Genomic DNA, 20,297 nt, shown 5'->3' with positions numbered 1-20,297 from the left:
AGAACAAAACTATAGACCAGTATCCTTCATGAATACAGATGCAAAAATCCTCAACAAAACATTAGTAAATCATAGCAATCACAGCAAGTACAGCAATATATATATATATTTAAAGTACACACTACAGACAAATGGAGTTTACTCCAGTGATATAAGGCTTAATATTTGAAAATCCATGAAGGTAATCCATCATATTAACAGAGTAAAAAAAAAATCATTCTATTCATTATATCGATTGGTGCATATTTCAAGTAGAATTTCAAGGAAATAGAAGGTTCATGACAGTGTTTACAGGTAGCAAAGTGTTCTCAAAGTTATAATGGGCCTGAGAGGGGAGGAAAACTCAAATATGTGGTGCTGTCCTGAAAATGTCACCCCAGGGTAAAGATAAAGCCAACTTGCATCCTTTCTGTGAAACAGCGTGGCTTCTAAGAATTTCAAAGTCGTTTTTCCACAGTAGCCTCACAGGGAACCCAATACAGAGAAGAGCCTGTTGATCTTTTGTCTAATTGAATGAATCCTAATAAAAATCATAGAAAACACAGTCTTAAAGAGAATTGTACTACTTGAAGCACTGCAAGCTTGAACTTAGTGGGAAACAGTATAAAGTAAAAAAGTGCCTTTGGATGCCGAAACATCTACAGGCTATAAACAGTCTGAGAAAACTACTCAGCTGTAAACACAGGCAACGTTTTATGAAAAGAAAAAAAAATTCAGCATGACTTGGGGTAGAACCAAAGAGACCAAAGTGTGTAAACATGCTGCTACTTGGGAGCAGAGACATACTTAAATTGGGTTCTGTATTATGCAGTAATGCAATCCGCTGAATATCACAGCTTCCCAACAACAGCAGAGAAATGCTGTGAGAAACTGACCTGTTAGATATTTTTTTAGAAGTATTCAAAACTTGTGTGTTTTTTACACTTAACACCATCTTAATTTGTACTAACCGCAATTCAGGCTCTCAATAGCTCAATTTTAAGTGTTCAACATGTTGCCAGCAGCTACCTTATCAGATAAAACAGTTCTATTCAATTAATTTCCACAAGTAGTTGTAATTGCTCTTTTTACTCACTCTTGAAATATACGAAGTACTATGGGACAGGCACTACAACAGATGTAGCATTAGGTGAACTAGATAAAATCTGGATCCTCAATCTTAATTTCCCAAATACATTATAGCACATTTAATATCCCTGTGTGTAAAACTTTAGCAACATCTGTAAGTTCTGATATGTAGCCATTTACAAACATCATTCACTTTAAGTGGGTTATAATTTCACAGATACTTTATCTTTAAAAAAAATTATGGAAAATTTAAAATACATGAAAATAGAGAAAAGAGCAAAAACAAAATAAGCAAAAACCACACACCTGACTCATCTTACCATGATTTTGACAAACAAGTTATCCATCTTCAATTTTCTTTCGCATGAGCATTTTAAAGGTAATTCTAGACATATAATTTCATGTGTATAAACTTGCTAATTTATCTCTAAGACACTTTTACATAAACACAATGCTATTTGCACATCTAACAAGAACATAATTCTTAATATTATCTAATACTGTCAATAGTCCCATTTCCCCAACTGTCATAAAAATGTCTTTTTTACACTTGTTCAACTTGTGATCTAAATGAGAACCACTCATTCATTGCATTTGATTGATACATCTCTTAAGACTCTTAATATCTAAGAGTTCCACCTCCCTTTTTCAATCCATTTTATTGGTTGAGAAGCTGTCATTACTCTTGTAGAATTACCCACATTTTAGATTTGTCTGCTTCTTGCTGTATCATGTAATTTGTTCTTGTTTCCTGAATTTTCTCTAAACTGGGAGTTAGATTTTGATGCTTTAATTAGATTCAGGTTCAATATTTTTTGTCAATGGTATGTCTTATTGTATCATATCAGGAGGCACAAAATGTTTTGTCCTATTTTTGATGAGATTAAAATTGATCAGTGGGTTCAGATGTTGTCAACCTGATCTATTCACTATGAAGTTGACATCAACCATTCACCTAATGGTCTTAACACCTCTACTGAGAATTGTGCCTAGATCCATTATTTCATTATGTCCTATAAAAATCTCTAATAAAGAACTTTACCTCATCAACTTCTAGTTGCCTTGAAATAGTTTATATAGGAAATGCAGGCTAAATCACATTTCCTTCCTTTTATTTATCAATTTCCAGAATGAGTTGGTGCCCTGGCAACTTCCATAGGTATACTGTACAGATGAAAGAACAGAGGTGATAACAGGTAAGATCAAAAGCTTTTCCACATTCACTCCTTTAAGAGAGTTTCTTTCTAGAAAGAACTTCCTAAGGTTTAACATGGTTTGAATGGTGACGAAATATTTCTATATATTAATTAAATTAACCTATTCTTTTAAAACCTCTTATTTTAATTTTGAGCATGAAGCAAAAGGGATTCCTACATTCAAACACTTTTCCTCCAGGATTTATTTTCTACTGCCCCTTAACACAAAATTCACAATGGATGGCTTTCTAATAATTATTTAGTGACCTTATGAACTCGCTGATGGTAAGTAAGATGTGAATGTTGTCTAAATGCCTTCTTACATTCCTTACATTTGTATGGTTTCTCACCAGAATGAATTCTCTGATGTTGAATAAGTGATGAATGTAGTCTAAAGGCCTTTCCACATTCCTTACAGTCATAGGGTTTCTCACCAGTATGAATACTCTGATGTTGAGTAAGTTGGGAGAGCAGTCTAAAAGTCTTCTCACATTCCTTACATTTATAAGGTTTCTCACCAAAATGAATACTCTGATGTTGAGTAAGTTGTGAGAACAGTCTGAAGGCCTTCCCACATTCCTTACAATCATAGGGTTTCTCTCCAATATGAATACCCTGATGTGAAATAAGTTCTGAGTAACGACGAAAGAACTTCTGACATTCCTTACATTCATAAGGTTTCTCACCAGTATGAATTCTCTGATGGAGAGTCAGATGATAGGCACGACTAAAAGTCTTCCCACATTCCTTACAATCATAGGGTTTCTCGCCAGTATGAATTCTCTGATGGAGAGTAAGTTGTTGCCGCACTCTAAAGGCCTTCCCACACTCCTTACAGTCATAGGGTTTCTCACCAGTATGAAGTTTGTGATGTACTCTAAGACCTGTACTACACAGAAAAGCCTGCCCACATTCCCTACATTCATAGCATTTCTCAGCAATATTAAGTCTTTGATGTCGAGTAAGGTGTGCATATTGTCTAAAGGTCTTCCCACATTCCTTACATTCATAGGGTTTCTCACCAGTATGAATCCTTTGATGGAGATTAAGTTGTCCTCGAACTCTAAAGGCCTTCCCACATTCTTTACAGTCATAAGGCTTCTCACCAACATGAATTCTCTGATGTACACGAAGATCTGCACCACATGTAAAGATTTTTCCACATCTTTTACATTCAAGGAGTTTGTCAGAAGCATGAATTCTCTGATGTCGACTAAGGTGGGCACACTGTCTAAAGGCTTTTCCACATTCTTTACATTCATAGGGTTTCTCACCAGTATGAATTCTCTGATGGAAAGTGAGTTGTTGGCGTACTCTAAAAGCCTTCCCACAATCCCCACATTCATAGGGTTTCTCTCTATTGTGAATTCTCTGATACAGAGTAAGAGATGTGCGTTTTTTGTTCTTGGGCATTTTTTCAGAGGTGGTTTTTTTCACTTGCCTGAAATACGCCTCCTGAGGACCCTCTTGTCCCTCAAACTTTTTATATTCACAATCTTTCCTGAAAAAGGAATCTTCAAGGCCACAACTTCTAATTCTTTCCATTATCTCCCACTGAGATACATTCATTTCACAAACATCCTTTACTTCAAATAATTTTTTAGTGCCATATCTGGATTCCAAATCTGAAAGAAAATAAGATAAACACATGTTATTTTCTTATTCTAGAAAAAGTAAACAAATAAGCAAATAAAAATTTTATAATAGGAAAGTCCAGTTGAAGAAAATGTGCTTAAAAACTCTTTAAAAATCATGTAGCTTGAAAAAAGCTAAGAGGAATAAAGAAAATGAGTCAAGACCAGATAATTCAGAAGCAAATCAAAGTCTGAGATCTCTACCTAAACTTTTTAATGATTTCTCTTTTTAATAAGAATACAGTAGAAACACTTTATTATGAATAACATGGCCTTTGTTTACCAAAAGATGTCATCTCAAGCTACTGCCCCCTTTGCACCCTACATCTGTCACACTTACCTCCTTTCAGTTGCTAAAATATGTTACAATCTTTCCATTTCTTAGAGCTTTTTACTGGCTGTTAAATCTCCCAGGAATGCTGGCGGGCTCTCCACATGGTTGGGTTCCTTTCATCCTTTAGGTATCATGATAAAAGTCAGAAAAAATACCTGTGCTGACTTCATCTAATTTATATCCTTTATTTTCTATCCTAATAACTTGTTCCTTGCTTAAAACTTTTTTTCAATTCTGCTGTGGTATATTCATTAACTTTCCCAGTTTTTATTCTATTTTCTTACCCCAAGGGCAGAAACAATCTTTCACTTATCACTGAATAACAAACCCATAGCACACAGTAACTATTAATTATTAAATTTCAATAATTAGTTAATAGTAAAAATGTATATTTTGCCTTGCCTCCAATCTTACACCTTCTTTTTTATCACTTCCTATAGAGATGGGAAACAAAAGCACATCTAAGCTATCTCAATCAAATACATACATGGAAAAATTTCTTTACACCTGATCATCCTTCCAATGGCCTCTCCACTTTCACTTGCAGATATCTCCACTTCAGTTCATTTTCTACGTTGCATAGTTGTGAGTGAACCTCACTTTCACGATCAAGGTAATAAAAGGTTCTACTTATTTATTTTCATTTGAGTTTATTAACTATACACACTATGTTACAAATACTCAACCTGTTTTGTTCCTTCATACCCTTTCCTATATTCTCCCTGAAGTCTTCATAGCCAATGCCATTTAGGTACTGCCTAAAAATATATTAGTGATTTTTCAGTCACAGCAACAGGTTTATAAAAGAGTAACATGCTAATGAAATTCTGAGCAGAGACGTATTTTTCTCAAATGTATATTTTCTCAAAATTTTTGAAATAAGATTTCAATATTTTTCAAAAAGAAAAAGGTATTTTAAAAAATCTACAATACAGCAACATTATTTTTAATATACCCAAACTGGAAAGAATCTAAGTGTTCATCAACAGAAGAATGACAAAGAAAATTAAGATATGTGGATACAATGCAATAAGAGCAATGAGACAAACTGTAACAGCAATGAGAATGAATAATCTACAAGTACACACAACAACATGGATCATTCTCACAAACATAATGGTGAGTAAACAAAGCCAGGCATAAAAAAATTTATACTATTCCATTTTTATAAAGCTTGAAAACAGTAAAACTAATCTATGGACTTGTTAGAAGTCAGGTTAGTAGTTAACTTTGGTAGGGAGGAATGACTGGAGAAAGTTAGGGGGGAGCTTCTGATATACTAGTAAAGCTCTATTTCTGAATCAATGTGTAATTACTTTGTGAAAATTCAGTGAGCCACATATTATAATTCTGTATTTTTTATATCTGTTCGTATTTCAATAAGTTTACTTTAAAAAGGATATACTAAAAAGACGTTAAAAGGCAATAATGATTTAAATAGTGTAGATAATTTGTGAGCAGAGACAAAAAAATGAATGGCACAGAAAATACTCCTATGAAATCTGAGTGTCTTTCTCCATGCTTCCCCCTCCCTTCCCTCTCTCCTGTTCTCCTTCCTTTACTCCTCTCTTTCTCTTTCTCCCCCTCCCTCTCTCTCCTCCTGTCTGTCTGTCTCTATCTCCCCATTCAAGAAAGCAATATAAAACTATGACAATTTTGTAGAAATTTGGGGGAAAAAAACAATTTAAGGTCTCATTAAGACAAATAAGATATAAATTATACATAAAATGAACAGTAATTAGCTAGTCATAACAGTAGTAAATAAGCAGGCAGGTACAAAAGTATGACAGTTGTTATTAAGATGGTGATTTCAAAGGATTTACTTGCAAATTAAAAATTAAAAACCAGTGATCTAAAGGAAAGTCACAGTCAAAACCAAAAGTGAAGGCCCAAACATTTGTAAGAAAAATGAGAAATTGTATACAGCAGAAAAGCCCATACAAACTGTATAAGAAACATTAAACAATGGAAAAAGTAATGGAATAAAGGAAGTGAGTAGAAAATGCACAAAATAAAAGTATAAACAAACTTAGGGCAAAATGTCCATATTCATTCATAAAAAACAAAGTAGAAGTTATAAAACTTATCCTATAGAAGTTGAACATTTTAATTTAAAGAACAAACAAAATATTCCCAGTGTGGATATAGAGACGCTTATATGGCTTCCCCACCTAAATGACGTGTCAGATTAAGGCTTTGGCACGCTGAACATTCTCATCTAGGAGACTATACTACAGTTGACCCTTGAACATAGGGGTTAGAGGGGACAATACCACCCCCCCCCCCGCCCCTCCACTGAAAATCTGTGTGTAACTTTACAGTTGGACCTCCATATCCGCAGTTCTGCATCCACAGATTCAACCAACCCCAGGTCATGCAGTACTGTAATACACATTTATTTTTTTAAACCCATGTATAAATGGACCCATGCAGTTTAAACCCATGTTGTTCAAGGGTCAGCTGCATAAACAACTGAAGTGTAATCTTAAGATTTCTGTTAAAAGTCAGCCATAATTGTTCCCAAATTTGTTTATGCCAGTTCTTTCCCCTTCAAGAAACTGAAAGACAACCATTTCTATCTATGAAAACTAGGTTCAGTGCTTTGCAAGTTCTGGCTAGGGATGCACACTGCATTGTTCTCAAAATAGGCATGAGTGAGAAAATAGTAAAGATTGATGGGAAATGTAAAGAGTCATGAAGGATTCTGCACACAGTTTGCTTTACAAGTATCTTTAGATTCTTGTTCTACTTTAAATAAATTGAAACTGGAAATAATAGCCTATGCATTATATGTATGATTTAATCAAGAAAAAACTGGACCAACTCTAAAACAAAAGGCCAAACTAAACATCAAAAGACATATATAAAATATTTAACTACTCAAAATTAATAAACCAAATATTAGTTTGTATTCTACTGAATCAAAGGACTTTATTCTAGTAAATAATGCTAATGTGAAAGCAAAATATTAACCTATCTTAAAGCAATGTAAAAGGAGAAATATTATTTCCATTTGCAGGATACCAGCTTTAATTAAAAAGAAAATATGAATTACCTGTTCATAGAGTTAATTAGTTTCCTGAGATACAATGTCTTCAATAACCTTTGCTGATACAAGATGATACGGATACAGAATATTTATGACAGAGGCAGTTTTAGGCACATTAACACCAGGGTAAATGCAACCAGAGATCTGTAAATGTTAAAACCCTATAACCACAGAACTGTACTTCTGAAAATCAAAACTGATCAAATATGGTGTTGGCCTAAAAGTTCATTCCGGTTTTTCCGTAAGATGTTATGGAAAAACCCAAATGAACTTTTTGGCCAACTCAATATTAAATAATCCATACTGAATTCCAAATAACCTTCACATTCTGCTGATAATTTTACTGCTAATTTCATTAAGAAATAAGAAGCAATTTAAAGAAAAATGTTATTCTCCCCTTCACCACGTTATCCAACCAACCTGTGTCCATATTCTTATCATATGCATTGGTTTTCCTTCATAAATTGATTCCTACCCATTTACTGAAAGTCATTGCTTACAGAATTCCCTCTTTCTCTACTCCATCAATTTTCCCTCTTTGAAATCATTCCCTTCAGCCTATATACATGTTCTAATACCTCATCACATCTTAAGATACTTTCCCTGTACCCCATGTGTCTGCTTTTATGGCAAAATTCCTCCAAGAGTTATATATATTTATTTTCATCACTGCCTCACTTCTCACTTTCTTTTCATCTCCCAATAACTTTAAAAGAAACAAAATTTTATTACAGAGCATATCTGACATACACAAAAGGAGAAGAGTAATTATAAATGTCCATGTATCTATGGCCAGCCTCAGCAACCACCAACCAAGCCCAGTACTGGCCTATGCAGACCCTAATCCACTCTCCTCACATTTTCTGAAGCAAATCCCATAATCTAATGTTTTTTGTTATCACTTCAGGATGTATCTCTAAAAGGATTTAAAAAAATAATCATAATACCATTATCCAAACCTGAAAAAATGAACAGTAATTCTTTAAGAACATCAAAAATCAGTGTTCACACTTCCAATTACCTCATACATAAAATTTTAAACAATTTAAAAATAATAACTGATCCAAAGCCCATAATGTACAATGGTTGACATGTCTTCTACGTGTCTAAAACCTACAGACTGTCCTACTATCTTTTAAAAATATTTATTTATTTATTTATTTATGGCTGCATTGGGTCTTTGTTGCTGCACGCAAGCAGGTGCTACTCTTCGTTGTGGTGCACGGGCTTCTCATTTCAGCGGCTTCTCTTGCCGCGGAGCATGGGTTGTAGGCGTGCAGGCTCAGTAATTGTGGCATACGGGCTTAGTTGCTCTGCGGCATGTGGGATCTTCCCGGACCAGGGATCAAACCCATGTCCCCCACATTGGCAGGCAGATTCTTAACAACTGCGCTGCCAGGGAAGTCCCTGTCCTACTATCTTTTGATTTCCCTTACAATTTATTTGTTGAAGAACTGTTTTTGACCCTATAGCATTTCTCATATTCTGAATTTTTCTGACTATATTCCCAAGGTGTAATAGAACATGCTCCTCTATCTTCCTCCAATAAATTGGTGGCTTTAGATGCTCCATTAGACTTAGGCCCACTTCATAGGTCATATTGTATCCTTTCATTCACCCCTTCATTCATTGTCTCTATTTCTGTGATGCTATCAGCACTGATGTTCAGTGCCTAGATCCAATAGCTCACTATGGGTTCCAAAGTGATAATATTCTATCATTCTTCATTTATTCACTGAATACTTTTATTAAGAAAAACATCCCTCCATCTATTACCTATTGGTACAGTTCTTACAAGGAAGACAGGATAAACGCTTCTTTTTTCTTTTAAATTTATGCTTTCCAAATAAGTTAGTTCTTTAGTAGTTTCCAATGGTGAACAATCTGCTGTTAGCATCATTAAGAATTTATGGAATTAAGCATGCGGTATTTTATGTGGTTGCAATACATTGCAGTTATGTATACAGATGCTCAAATGATTCCATCTTTGACAAGTTGAAGAGCCTCTGCTAACTGGTTCTTCTTCCCTGACCACCCTATCTAAAATTACCCCATTAACCCATCATAATTCTCCATATTCTTATCCTACTCACTTTTCTTTATAATACTTAATCACTTCATGATATTTAGTAATCCACTTGTTTATTGTATGATTACCCTACTAAAACGTAAACTCCATGAAAAGAAGGCAATGAAGAAATACATACATAAAAGCCAAATACAAAAGATGAGCTAGAAAGAAATTAGATGCAAAATACAGGTAAAATGGTGGTCTTTGGTGAAGAAAGCTTTCCCCCATTGAAATGAGAAAGAAACAGGACAGTGAAGAAAGAAGAGGTAAATGGAAGTAAAGATGGAATTTCTTTGGTGGTTCAGGCTGAAATCTAAGTTTTCTTCCCAGGTTTCAGGTCTCTCCTTCATAATCAACATCTAAGTGGTGTGTCTCCTTCCCAACCAGCAGGAATATGCCATGCCACAATAGCTTACCTTTCCTTATTATCACTTACTCACCTAGGCTCCGTCTTCTTTTCTCATCCCTCACAACCATCCAGGGTTCTTTCCCTTGCTCTAACAGAGTAATTACATCTGGTTTAGAAACGGAACATCCTCCTTGAGAAAACATAATACAGAAAGGATATACTTGACTAAGCCTTCAGAACAAAGAAGAGTAAATGAACAGAAAAACATTGATATTAGAGTTACTTCAGGATCACAAGAACAGAGAGATAGGAATAGTGCCTTATTTTAATTGCCAATTCATACAGCCTCTGTCTCTTGAGAAAGTAACCACTGACAGCAGTGGTTTCAAATCCTGCCTCTGTCACCTGAACAACTTACGGCCTCAGTTTTCTCAGTTGGAAAAATAATATATACCCATATGTAAATAATATATAAAATAATACATAAAAATATATAAAATAATAATGTATACCATTATTATAATAATGTATAGGATTGTGTGAGGTTTGACTTAATAAACAAAGTGCTTGGATGAGTGCCTAGTACATAGTAAGCAGTCTACATGTTTATTAGGTACTATTTTTGCTTTTCTTTAAATACTTTGCTAAAAGGAATATAGTTTCTTGCCAGTATATTCATCCAATGTTAAATGCAAAGTTCATATATTTTAAACTTTTAATCATAAATCAATTAAAAGATAATGTTTGTTGCAATAAATTGAATGTGTCCACTTGAGTTTTTACAAACTACTGATTTAACCCAGTATCATATACATTGTATAAGCTTTTTCAATAGGTATGTAGAGCCAGACACCTCTGTCTTCCTACTCACATTGCAGGTAAGTTAATAGATAATAGACCATCTACAGCAGTATGAAACCAGATTTCTTTGAAAATGGTTTTGCTCTGAGCGTCTAAGAATTTATATCAAACTGTCATTCAAGAGAAGCAATTATGGAAAAGGCAAAGGAAAATGTAAATGTCACTGATTTATGGGGAAGCTAAAGGTGCTATTTAATAGTTTAACAGCTGAAGGTGCCTATTCCCAAACTACAAAGCAGATATTTGGCTTTTAGAAGGATAGCCCTGAAATTCAGTCACGTGAATTTCTACATTACTTGACACAGATAAACTTACCCAGTGACACCAGGTTGCTATAGTTCTCTAATATCACATCTCTGTACAAATTCCTCTGATTTGAGTTCAGACATTCCCACTCTTCCTGAGAAAAGTCTACAGTTACATCTCTGAACATCACCAAATCCTGAAATGACAAACCCATGTTTTATTTGTAAAATTATTTATTTCTGTATAGGGCCACATGCCACATATTGTCACTATTTGTATATACTTCTCCTTTCTCTACTTTTTTAAAACAATTCTTTCAAAAAGTAATTAACTCATAGATTGTACAAAAACAGGCCATGGGTTGAATCTGGCTCACAAGCTGTAGTTTGCCTACTACTGCTACAGACGAAACTTCCTATATAACTGTGGGATACCTAATTTTACTTATTTCCAGATACGTTCAGGTAATTAATCAGAGTTTCACTAAATTGTAGCAATATTTTCTTAGATCAGTCTCCAACAGCAAAAGAAATAGAAGCAAAAACAAACAAATGGGACCTAATCAAACTTAAAAGCTTTTGCACAGTAAAGGAAACCATCAATCTTCTGTTGATGGGCACAAAAGGAAACAAAACAAAAAGACAGCCTACCAAATGGGAGAAAATATTGGCAAACGAAGTGACCGACAAGGGGTTGATATACAAAAAATACAAACAGCTCATACAACTCAGTACCAAAAAAACAAACAACCAAATCAAAAATGGGCAGAAGACCTAGATAGACGTTTCTCCAAAGAAGACATCCAGATGGCTAACAGGCACATGAAAAGATGCTCAACATCACCAATTATTAGAGAAATGCAAACCAAAACCACAATGAGGTATCGCCTCACACCAGTCAGAATGATTATCATCCAAAAGTCTACAAATAATAAATGCTAGAGAGAGTGTGGAGAAAAGGGAACCCTCCTACACTGTTGGTGGGAATGTAAATTGGTGCAGCCACTATGGAGAACAGAATGGAGGTTCCTTAAAAAACTAAAAATAGAGCTACCATATGATCTAGCAATCCCACTCCCGGGTATATATCTGGAGAAAACAAAAACTCGAAAATACAAAAATTTGAAAAGATACATGAACCCCAATGTTCATAGCAGCACTATTTACAATAGCTGAAACATGGAAAACAACTCAAGTGCTGATCAACAGAAGACTGGCTTAAGATGTACAACTGAATGCTAGCCATAAAAAAGACTGAAATTTTGTCATTTGCAGCAACATGGATGAATCTAGAGAATATCACACTAAGTGAAGTAAATCAGAAAAAGACAAATACTATATGATATCACTAATATGTGTAATCTAAAAAAATAATACAAATGAATTACATACAAAACAGAAACAAACTTATGGTTACCAAAGGGGAGGGGGAGGGAGGGAGAGACAAATTAGGAGTACTAACAGGTACAAACTACTCTATATACATAAAATAGATAAGCAACAGGATTTACTGTATATCACAGAGAATTATATTCATTATCTTGTAATAACCTAGAATAGAATATAACCTGAAAAAAAATAATTGAATCACTTTGCTGTACACCTTAAACTAACACAATATTGTAAATAAAAAAGAAAAGAATTTCACAATTAATTGAAAGTGTCCATAAAAATACTGCTAGCAATGGGCCTAAAAAAAATAAATATGATTTACTATAGGGACTTCCCTGGCGGTCCAGTGGTTAAGACTCCACACTCCCACTGCAGGGGGCATGGGTTCAAAACCTGGTTGGGGAGGTAAGATCCCACATGCTGCAAGGTGCGGCCAAAAACAGAAATGTGATTTACTCTTATCGCTTTCCCTTTAAGGGTTAGAAAAAAATAATCAATGGAATTTTTCCCCCCAGATGAACCATAAAATCTCTATTTTTAAAAAGTAGAGTTTGCACAAAATTAAAGAATTTCTTCCAGACCCAATTTCATCACTATATGTATCATTAGCACTTTCCCTTATTATAACAAATCTTTTTTTTTTTTTTCCGTACGTGGGTCTCTCACTGCTGTGGCCTCTCCTGTTGCGGAGCACAGGCTCCAGATGCACAGGCTCAGCTGCCATGGCTCACGGGCCCAGCCGCTCCAGGGCATGTGGGATCTTCCTGGACCGGGGCATGAACCCGTGTCCCCTGCATCGGCAGGTGGACTCTCAACCACTGCGCCACCAGGGAAGCCCTATAACAAATCTTTTACTGAATATTTTAAACTTATTATAAAATACTCCATTTAATAGATATGTTGGACTTAATAATGACTCTATTTAGATTATTTCTATACTCTTAAACATATTAAATTATATTTACAATTTAGGTTACACAAAATTTCTAAAGCTACAATGTCCAATATGCTACCTTAGACACATGGTTACTGAGCACTTGAACTGTAGCTAGTACAAATTTAGATGTGCTGTAACTATAAAATATACACCAGATATTGAAGACTTTAGAGAAAAAAAAGAATGTAAAATACCTCAATAATTTTTATACTGATTACATTTTGAAATGATAGTATCTTGCTATATTGGGTTAAATAAAGCATTAAAATTAACTGCACGTTTCTTTTTAAAATATGACACTAGAGACTTCCCTAGTGGCACACTGGTTAAGAATCTGCCTGCCAATGCAAGGGACACTGGTTGCAGCCCTGGTCTGGGAAGATCCTACATGCCGCGGAGCAACTAAGCCCATGTGCCACAACTACTGAGCCTGCACTCTAGAACCCTTGAGCCACAACTACTGAGCCCATGTGCAGCAACTACTGAAGCCCACGCGTCTAGAGCCTGTGCTCTGCAACAAGAGAAGCCACCGCAATGAGAGCCTGCGCACCACAAGGAAGAGTAGTCCCTGCTCGCCAAAACACTAGAGAAAGGCCCACGCGCAGCAACAAAGACCCAAGACAGCCAAATAAAATAAAATTAATTAAAAAAAATTTTTTTAATAATAAATAAAACGTGACACAAAAGATTACATATGTGCCTTGCATATTATTCTCTACTTATTATGAGACTGCCATGAGGCCTACTGTGCTAATAAGGCACGAATTTTGTATTTTTAATATTGGACAGTGCTGCTCTAAAGTGTTCTCCAGTCCTGAGAGTCTCCTATCAGTTGTCTCCCTCTAGGGACTTCATTTCTGCTTTATCTCTGCTCTAGACAAAGAATGAACACACAGGAGACCCTGAGTAATTTGGTCAATTCACACAGAGAGGGGCACACAGGAGGGGCCAGGCTGTCTGGCTCCATCCTTCACTAGAGTGGGAGCAACTAGGGAAAAGCTGTTGGATGGGGCTCTGTTAGGAAGTTTTGGGATAATTAATGAAAATGCTTACATAACCTGAAAACAATTACAGCATTTCAAAAAGAGAGAAATATCAACTTACATGAGCCATGATTTCAGATTTGCAAGAAACTGGTTAGTTTTTCTCAAGGGTCATTTGCTGGAGAAGCAGAGTCCACAGAAGCTAAGAGCTGGGGGAAGAATATGAAGCCATAAGAACAAAATTGCCTCACAGCTCCCAAATTTTAAAAACTCACACCACTTTTCCATTCCTACATGCAACACCCCTCTACCCGCCCCTCCCAACACACAAACAAGTGATGAAAGGTAAGAGGTAATCCAGACAAATACATGCCCTCCCCAAAATGACAGGAAAATCGTTGCACAAGGATAGACATAGAGCAGACGCCCCTGCATGGTAGGACATATCCAGCCATTTTAGCAGGAGAGATTCCAGTTACTTCCCCACCCCAGCGAGGCCCATCTGGACCTGAGCATAGGCTGTCCAGACCTGTCCTGAGCAGAGCCACCTCCCCTCGTTCCCACCTTCCCCAGCTGAGAAGTGGCTACATCATCTAAACCAGAACTTCCTTCTGAGAGTCAGGAATCTGACTTGCCTCCCTAACCCTGAAGGCAGAAAACAGTACAGACAAGAATTTCCCAAACTTTGCCACACACTGGAATCACCAGCAGATCTTTAAAGTATACTGATGCCTAACTCCCATCCCCCAAACATTCTGATTTAATTAGCAGGGAGTGTGACCCGGGAATCAGAATTTTTAAACCTTCCCCAAGTGATCATAATGGGCAGGTTTGGTAATCAAACTTTGTATGCATCAGATCATCTGAAAGCCTTATTAAAATACAGTTTGCAGGCCCCCACTCCTCAAGGTTGGCATTTACTAGGTCTGGGGTTGGGCTTGAGAATTTGCCTTTCGAAAAAATTCCCAAGTTGATACCGATGCTGCTGGTCCAAATGCCACAATTTGAGAATCACTTGCACAGATCATGCCTAGCCGTTTTTATAATGGCAAGACTGTACTTGCACACTGGGATCCCATCCTCAAGGCTGAACTATCTTTCCCAGAATCCTCAGAGCTCACTGTTCACCATTTTCCTATTAAGAATCATCAATACTGCCTACATGATCTCATTTACCAACCCAATTCTCTTGGTATCCAGGCTGGGGAAAAGTGAATTTGTAAAAGTGAGTACAGATAATTCTCTAGAAAGTAGAAATAACCCACTAGTTAAAACTGACTAGTAACTAAGGAGTTGAATTTAAAGGAATTTGATTAGCAGATTTTAAAAACTGATAATACTTCAGAGTATCACTAAGGCTGTGGAGAAATGGACACTTGTGGTATGCAGTAAAAAGAATGAAATGATATGTGGAAAATGGTTATAATGGGACCAAAAAAGGCAGAAAGAACCTAAATATCCTTCAACAAGGTTAAATAAATTATCATGCATTCACACAACAGAAAACTAAACACCCACTAAAAATACAAAGGTAAAATTCTTATTTGATGTCATGGAAAGATGGTCACTACATATCGTTGGGAGAAGAAGATAGTTTAGAAAATAGTATTGTGTGTGATTCTATTTTTGGCAAGAAAACTACATACATATGCATACATGTATATATTATGCATGTGCATGAAAGTCTGTGGATGGACTTGGAATAAAATTTTATCATGTTACCTCTACTGGATGGTATCCCAGGTGATCTTTATTTTGTTCTCCTCTGGAGTCTCTTAATTTTTTAATCAAAAAATTTTAAATTTGTATCACTTGTACCTGGCCATAAATTTAAAACAACCCTACAAGGAATATCACAAAAAGCCCCAACAATTCCATCCCTGCTACTCTTTCTTTCTCCCATCTTCCAAATCAAGAGGCAACAATTTTCACCTCTTTTAGCTTTTTCTTTTGTTACTTAAACACCATATATTCAAATAACATGCTAATATTGCTACTTCTGAATTTTCAGTTTTAACCATTATCTACTGACTTCCTACTATGGAAAGCACAGTTCTGGCTGTCTTTTATCCACCCATCTCCCACTGCACGTATGCGTAGCTCCATCTCCCTATCCTTCCAATACGGTTTTGTTCTATTACAGGGTAAATGGATATTCAATTTCCATTATTATGACTATGTAAATACCATTTCCAACTGAGCTATACAGTATAATTAGATTATTTCGCCTTCCTTTCCCAAGTCTTCTCTGAGGTTAAAATAATTTTGTTTTTTGTAAGATTATCATTAATTCATTTCTCAAACTCTCACTCAAATGAAGGATCAGGAGGATGAAGCTTCTGGCATAAAATAGCAGAACTGTCCATTTCATATTCTAAGACTCTTTCAGAAATGCAGCCAAATACTTCAGAGTTATCACCTGAACCCCAACTTGGCAAAAGTCAATGCCATGTTCCTAAATGTTCCTACCTCTGAAATCCCAAGTGACCTTGAAGTGAAAAGCTGATTAAGTCATAGGACCTAAGAAAGGCTGTTTAAGGAATTGCTTAGGCAGTTTTGAACATCACTTCCCAACAACTGATTTCTTAAATAATTTATAAAACATCCACAAAATAGAATAAAGTAATCATTAAATGCTAAGTTTTAGAAAACTGTTAAGGAATGGAAAATATCCAAGAAACAAATGAAAAAAAATCAGTTTAAAAAATATATGGAGCTTCCCTGGTGGCGCAGTGGTTGAGAGTCCGCCTGCCGATGCAGGGGACGCGGGTTCGTGCCCCAGTTCAGGAAGATCCCGCATGCCGCGGAGAGGATGGGCCCGTGAGCCATGGCCGCTGAGCCTGCGCGTCCGGAGCCTGTGCTCCGCAACGGGAGAGGCCACAACAGTGAGAGCCCCGCGAACCGGAAAAAAAAAAAAAAAAAAAAAAAGCTATTCCCATTAAAAATAATTTTTTAATGATTTGGGAAGGTGGGTACCTTATAGTCATTAAAAAAAACTGATTAAATAGGCCTGCATAAGTAGTAACAACAGGGAAATCAATGTCACTGAAAAAATAATTCTTACCAGTTCTTCAATGTTGTAGTTCATTAACACCCAGAGATCCTTCTGTGAAGGATCACAAAGCTGGTTCGTGACATTTCCAAAGATTAAGAGACAGTATGCACAGCAGACAGAAAAAAATGCTTATTTCACAGCAGCTGCTCAATCATTTGAGTTAACCCCTCCTGCGTGCCAACGAATAACCAATTATTAAATCCTTGCAAAAGATCTTGTTAATCCTTACCTTAGCGTTCAGGACACATATGTAACTTAACAATTTCTTTAAAATTTTTTATTCAGAACAATAAGTACTTCCCAATATTACATTATATGGTTTTTTCTTATGACTTTATAAACCTAATCTTTATTATCGCATAACATTCCATCACATGTATGGACTGTGAGTTATTTAACCAAATTGCTAGATACTAATTTTTTAAGATTATCCCAAAAGTCATTCCCAGTTATCCCAGACTTTGATTCTAGACCAGTGAGAATCAATCTTGTTGGGTCTTATACAACTCTGATAATATGAAATGATAGACTTCTTCCCCCAAATTACCCATTGACAAATATATACAATATTTCTGTATATACCTTAGATTTTTCTTGTCCTGAAAACTCATAAACAGAGTCCAAAGACTTCATATTAAGAATCCCTGTTCTGGTCCACCTGAGCGGGATTCATTTTCCTGCTTGCAAGTATTCATCCTAATTAACTTCACGTTTCCATTATTCTTGGGAATATACAAAGTTGATAGGGAAAGACTAAGAATCATCACTAACAGCAACAGCTAATATTAATTAAGCACTCTTCTAATGTGCCAGGTAATCTTCTAAGAGGTTTAACGGATATTAATTCAGGTAATCTTCAAAACAACCCTGTGAGGTATATAATAATTCCGATTTTACATATTAAGAAACTGCAACACAGAAAGACTGCCCAAACTCACTCAGATTTAAGTGGTTGTCAGGATTAAAACTCTCTAGGTTCAAAATTTTCAACCACTACACACACCTCTCTTCCTCTATCCAAAGACATACCCAAAACAAACTACAAACTTTCAGTTATAAGATAAATAAGTTCAGTTATAAGATAAATAATGCACAGCATGGTTACTATAGATAATAATAATAATGTATTATATACTAGACATTTGTCAAGACAGTATATCTTAAGTATTCGTGTCACACACACAAAAAAAGGTAACTAAGAGAGGTAATGGATATGTTAATTAGTCGGTGTGGTTAGCATTCCATTCCACAATGTGTACATATATGAAAACATGTTGTACACCTTAAATACATACAATTTTTCATTTGTCAAAAATAAATAAAACAAACTCATGCTATCAAACCTCTAACTACATCAGGCTGGTACCAAAAATTTCCACTCATGGATTCCCCTGGGAAAAAAAAAATCCCCACTCATACTCCGTAATAATTACAGATGTCTAAAGCCCTAAACTACTACTCAACAAATCACAGTCAAAAAGAAAACATAGGCTTCCCTGGTGGCGCAGTGGTTGAGAGTCCGCCTGCCGATGCAGGGAACACGGGTTCGTGCCCCGGTCCGGGAGGATCCCACGTGCCGCGGAGCGGCTGGGCCCGTGAGCCATGGCCGCTGAGCCTGCGCGTCCGGAGCCTGTGCTCCACAACGGGCGAGGCCACAACAGTGAGAGGCCCGCGTACCGCAAAAAAAAAAAAAAAAGAAAACATAAACGTTAACTTCCAATAGGGCTATTTCCATCATTAGAATCCTTGGAAAAGCTGTGCTCACAGAGCAACTTAATTTATAACACATGGTTAACTAACTGCAGAACTGAATTAAGTGGGCACTAGAATGAGAATCTATAAATTAGGTCCCTGCCCTTAATGAGGTAGAGAAATCCTCAGGCCCAAATCAATAAGTAGATCATTCTTTTAAGCAGGATATTCCAAGGGAAGGAAATAAAAAAATCTCGTGTCCTGAAAACCAAATGCATTTCACGGAAACAAAGAAGCAGCACAAACTCACAAAGAACCTGGCTTTTAGAGCTGCAGCAGCGATTCGGTTCACTTCACAGGCCTCCTCTGGAGACTGACGGGCTGGGGAAGCAAACAGGGTTCATTACACCGCAGGCGTTTCTTGTCTCGGTCAACAAACGTCCACGTCCCCTTGACCCTCGCTACCCACCACCTGCATACAGGAAATGGAAACAGGGAGACGGAGGAAGGTCCTTGGTCACCCTTGTCCGGGTTCGCGGCTCTGGGTCCGCTGTAGTTCCGACACCACAACCGCCCACCCCCGGGGCTGCCCACCGCGTCTTTGCAGGGCACTTTCACCCAGAGGCTCCACCTCCCACTTCCTTCCCAGACCTTTCCTCTACGCCTGGGCCTGGGTAGGTGAGGCGAGGAAAGTGAAGCGCAGGACCTCCGGGTCGCGCATTACAGAATAGGCCGGGGAGGCGCCCGATTACCGCCGCCAGAGCTTAATCCCGCGGCTCCCGGTCTCAGAACTACAAGCCCTCACTCCGGAGGAAACGCACAGTGGCCTGAGGCCCTCGATCTCGTCCGCAGAACCTGGCCTGTCCCGCGCTCGTTTCCTTCAGAAGAGAAGCGGCCGCCTCCGAGCCTGCCTCACCGCCCTCAGGCCTCGCCTGCCTCGGAGGACAGCCCAGCGCTCAAGACTTCGGCGCTGGAACTCCGGGGAGTTCCTTCTCAGTCCCGGGTGCGCAGGCGCGCAGGGGGCGGGGGCAAGTCCCCAGGCTCCTCACTTAGCGCTTGGAGAGACGGATGGGGCCAGATCCCCGCGGGGCGGGGCGGGCAGAGAAGCAGGGTTTCCTAATAGGCCGGCTCCCCGCCTGTAAAGGTGACCTTGTGAGTGACCCATGCTGTCGAGCTGACCTGCTCCCCTATTGGAACTGTAGTCCAAAATCAGAGCAACTGTATATTCCGCCTTTTCTCACTTGGTTCTTGGCTCCGCAACGGGCGCAGGCCCGGAGCTCCGCCCCTACCCACGAGAGTCCTGCGCTCAGGCTCCTGGGAGGTGCTGTTTCTGTCCCGCGTGCGCAAGCGCACGGGTGGACCCGTTCGAACCTGGGGTTCTCCGTGGGGCTGAGGATGCTCTTGCGGCGACACACGTTGAGGGCTGGAGGG

General features: G+C 37.6%; 1 protein-coding gene across 9 annotated transcripts; it reads right to left on the bottom strand.

Moving 5' to 3' along the window:
- Positions 1-88: 88 nt before the first annotated feature.
- On the bottom strand, positions 89-19,874 carry LOC137215248 (zinc finger protein 30 homolog). Of its 9 annotated transcripts, none has more exons than XM_067720229.1 (8): positions 19,688-19,874; positions 19,177-19,338; positions 17,757-17,896; positions 17,184-17,344; positions 14,241-14,328; positions 10,878-11,004; positions 9,793-9,891; positions 89-3,889 (listed from the first exon to the last, which is right to left on the bottom strand). In XM_067720229.1, exons 5-8 carry the CDS (start codon positions 14,247-14,249, stop codon positions 2,520-2,522), a joined length of 1,605 nt encoding a protein of 534 aa, XP_067576330.1. In that variant the 5' UTR covers positions 14,250-14,328; positions 17,184-17,344; positions 17,757-17,896; positions 19,177-19,338; positions 19,688-19,874; the 3' UTR covers positions 89-2,519. The 9 variants fall into 9 exon arrangements, with proteins under 9 accessions (XP_067576330.1, XP_067576331.1, XP_067576327.1 ...); XM_067720230.1 differs by having other exon boundaries at positions 19,177-19,247; XM_067720226.1 differs by lacking the exon at positions 17,757-17,896.
- Positions 19,875-20,297: the final 423 nt, after the last annotated feature.

Source organism: Pseudorca crassidens, chromosome 20 (assembly GCF_039906515.1).
Source record: "Pseudorca crassidens isolate mPseCra1 chromosome 20, mPseCra1.hap1, whole genome shotgun sequence".
Lineage (NCBI taxonomy): Eukaryota > Metazoa > Chordata > Mammalia > Artiodactyla > Delphinidae > Pseudorca > Pseudorca crassidens.
The sequence above is the reverse complement of the archived record's forward strand: the minus strand, read 5'-3'. Positions and strand labels throughout refer to the sequence as shown.

Coding starts and splice junctions, on each gene's coding strand:
- LOC137215248 (XM_067720224.1), bottom strand. CDS start 11,022: ATGGGTTTGTCATTTCAGGATTTGGTGATGTTCAGAGATGTAACTGTA. Junction 9,892..10,877: donor TAGCAACCTGGTGTCACTGG/GTAAGTTTATCT, acceptor TGTTTTCTCAAG/GAGGATGTTCCGTTTCTAAA. Junction 3,890..9,792: donor GAAAAGAAGACGGAGCCTAG/GTGAGTAAGTGA, acceptor ATTTTCTTTCAG/ATTTGGAATCCAGATATGGC.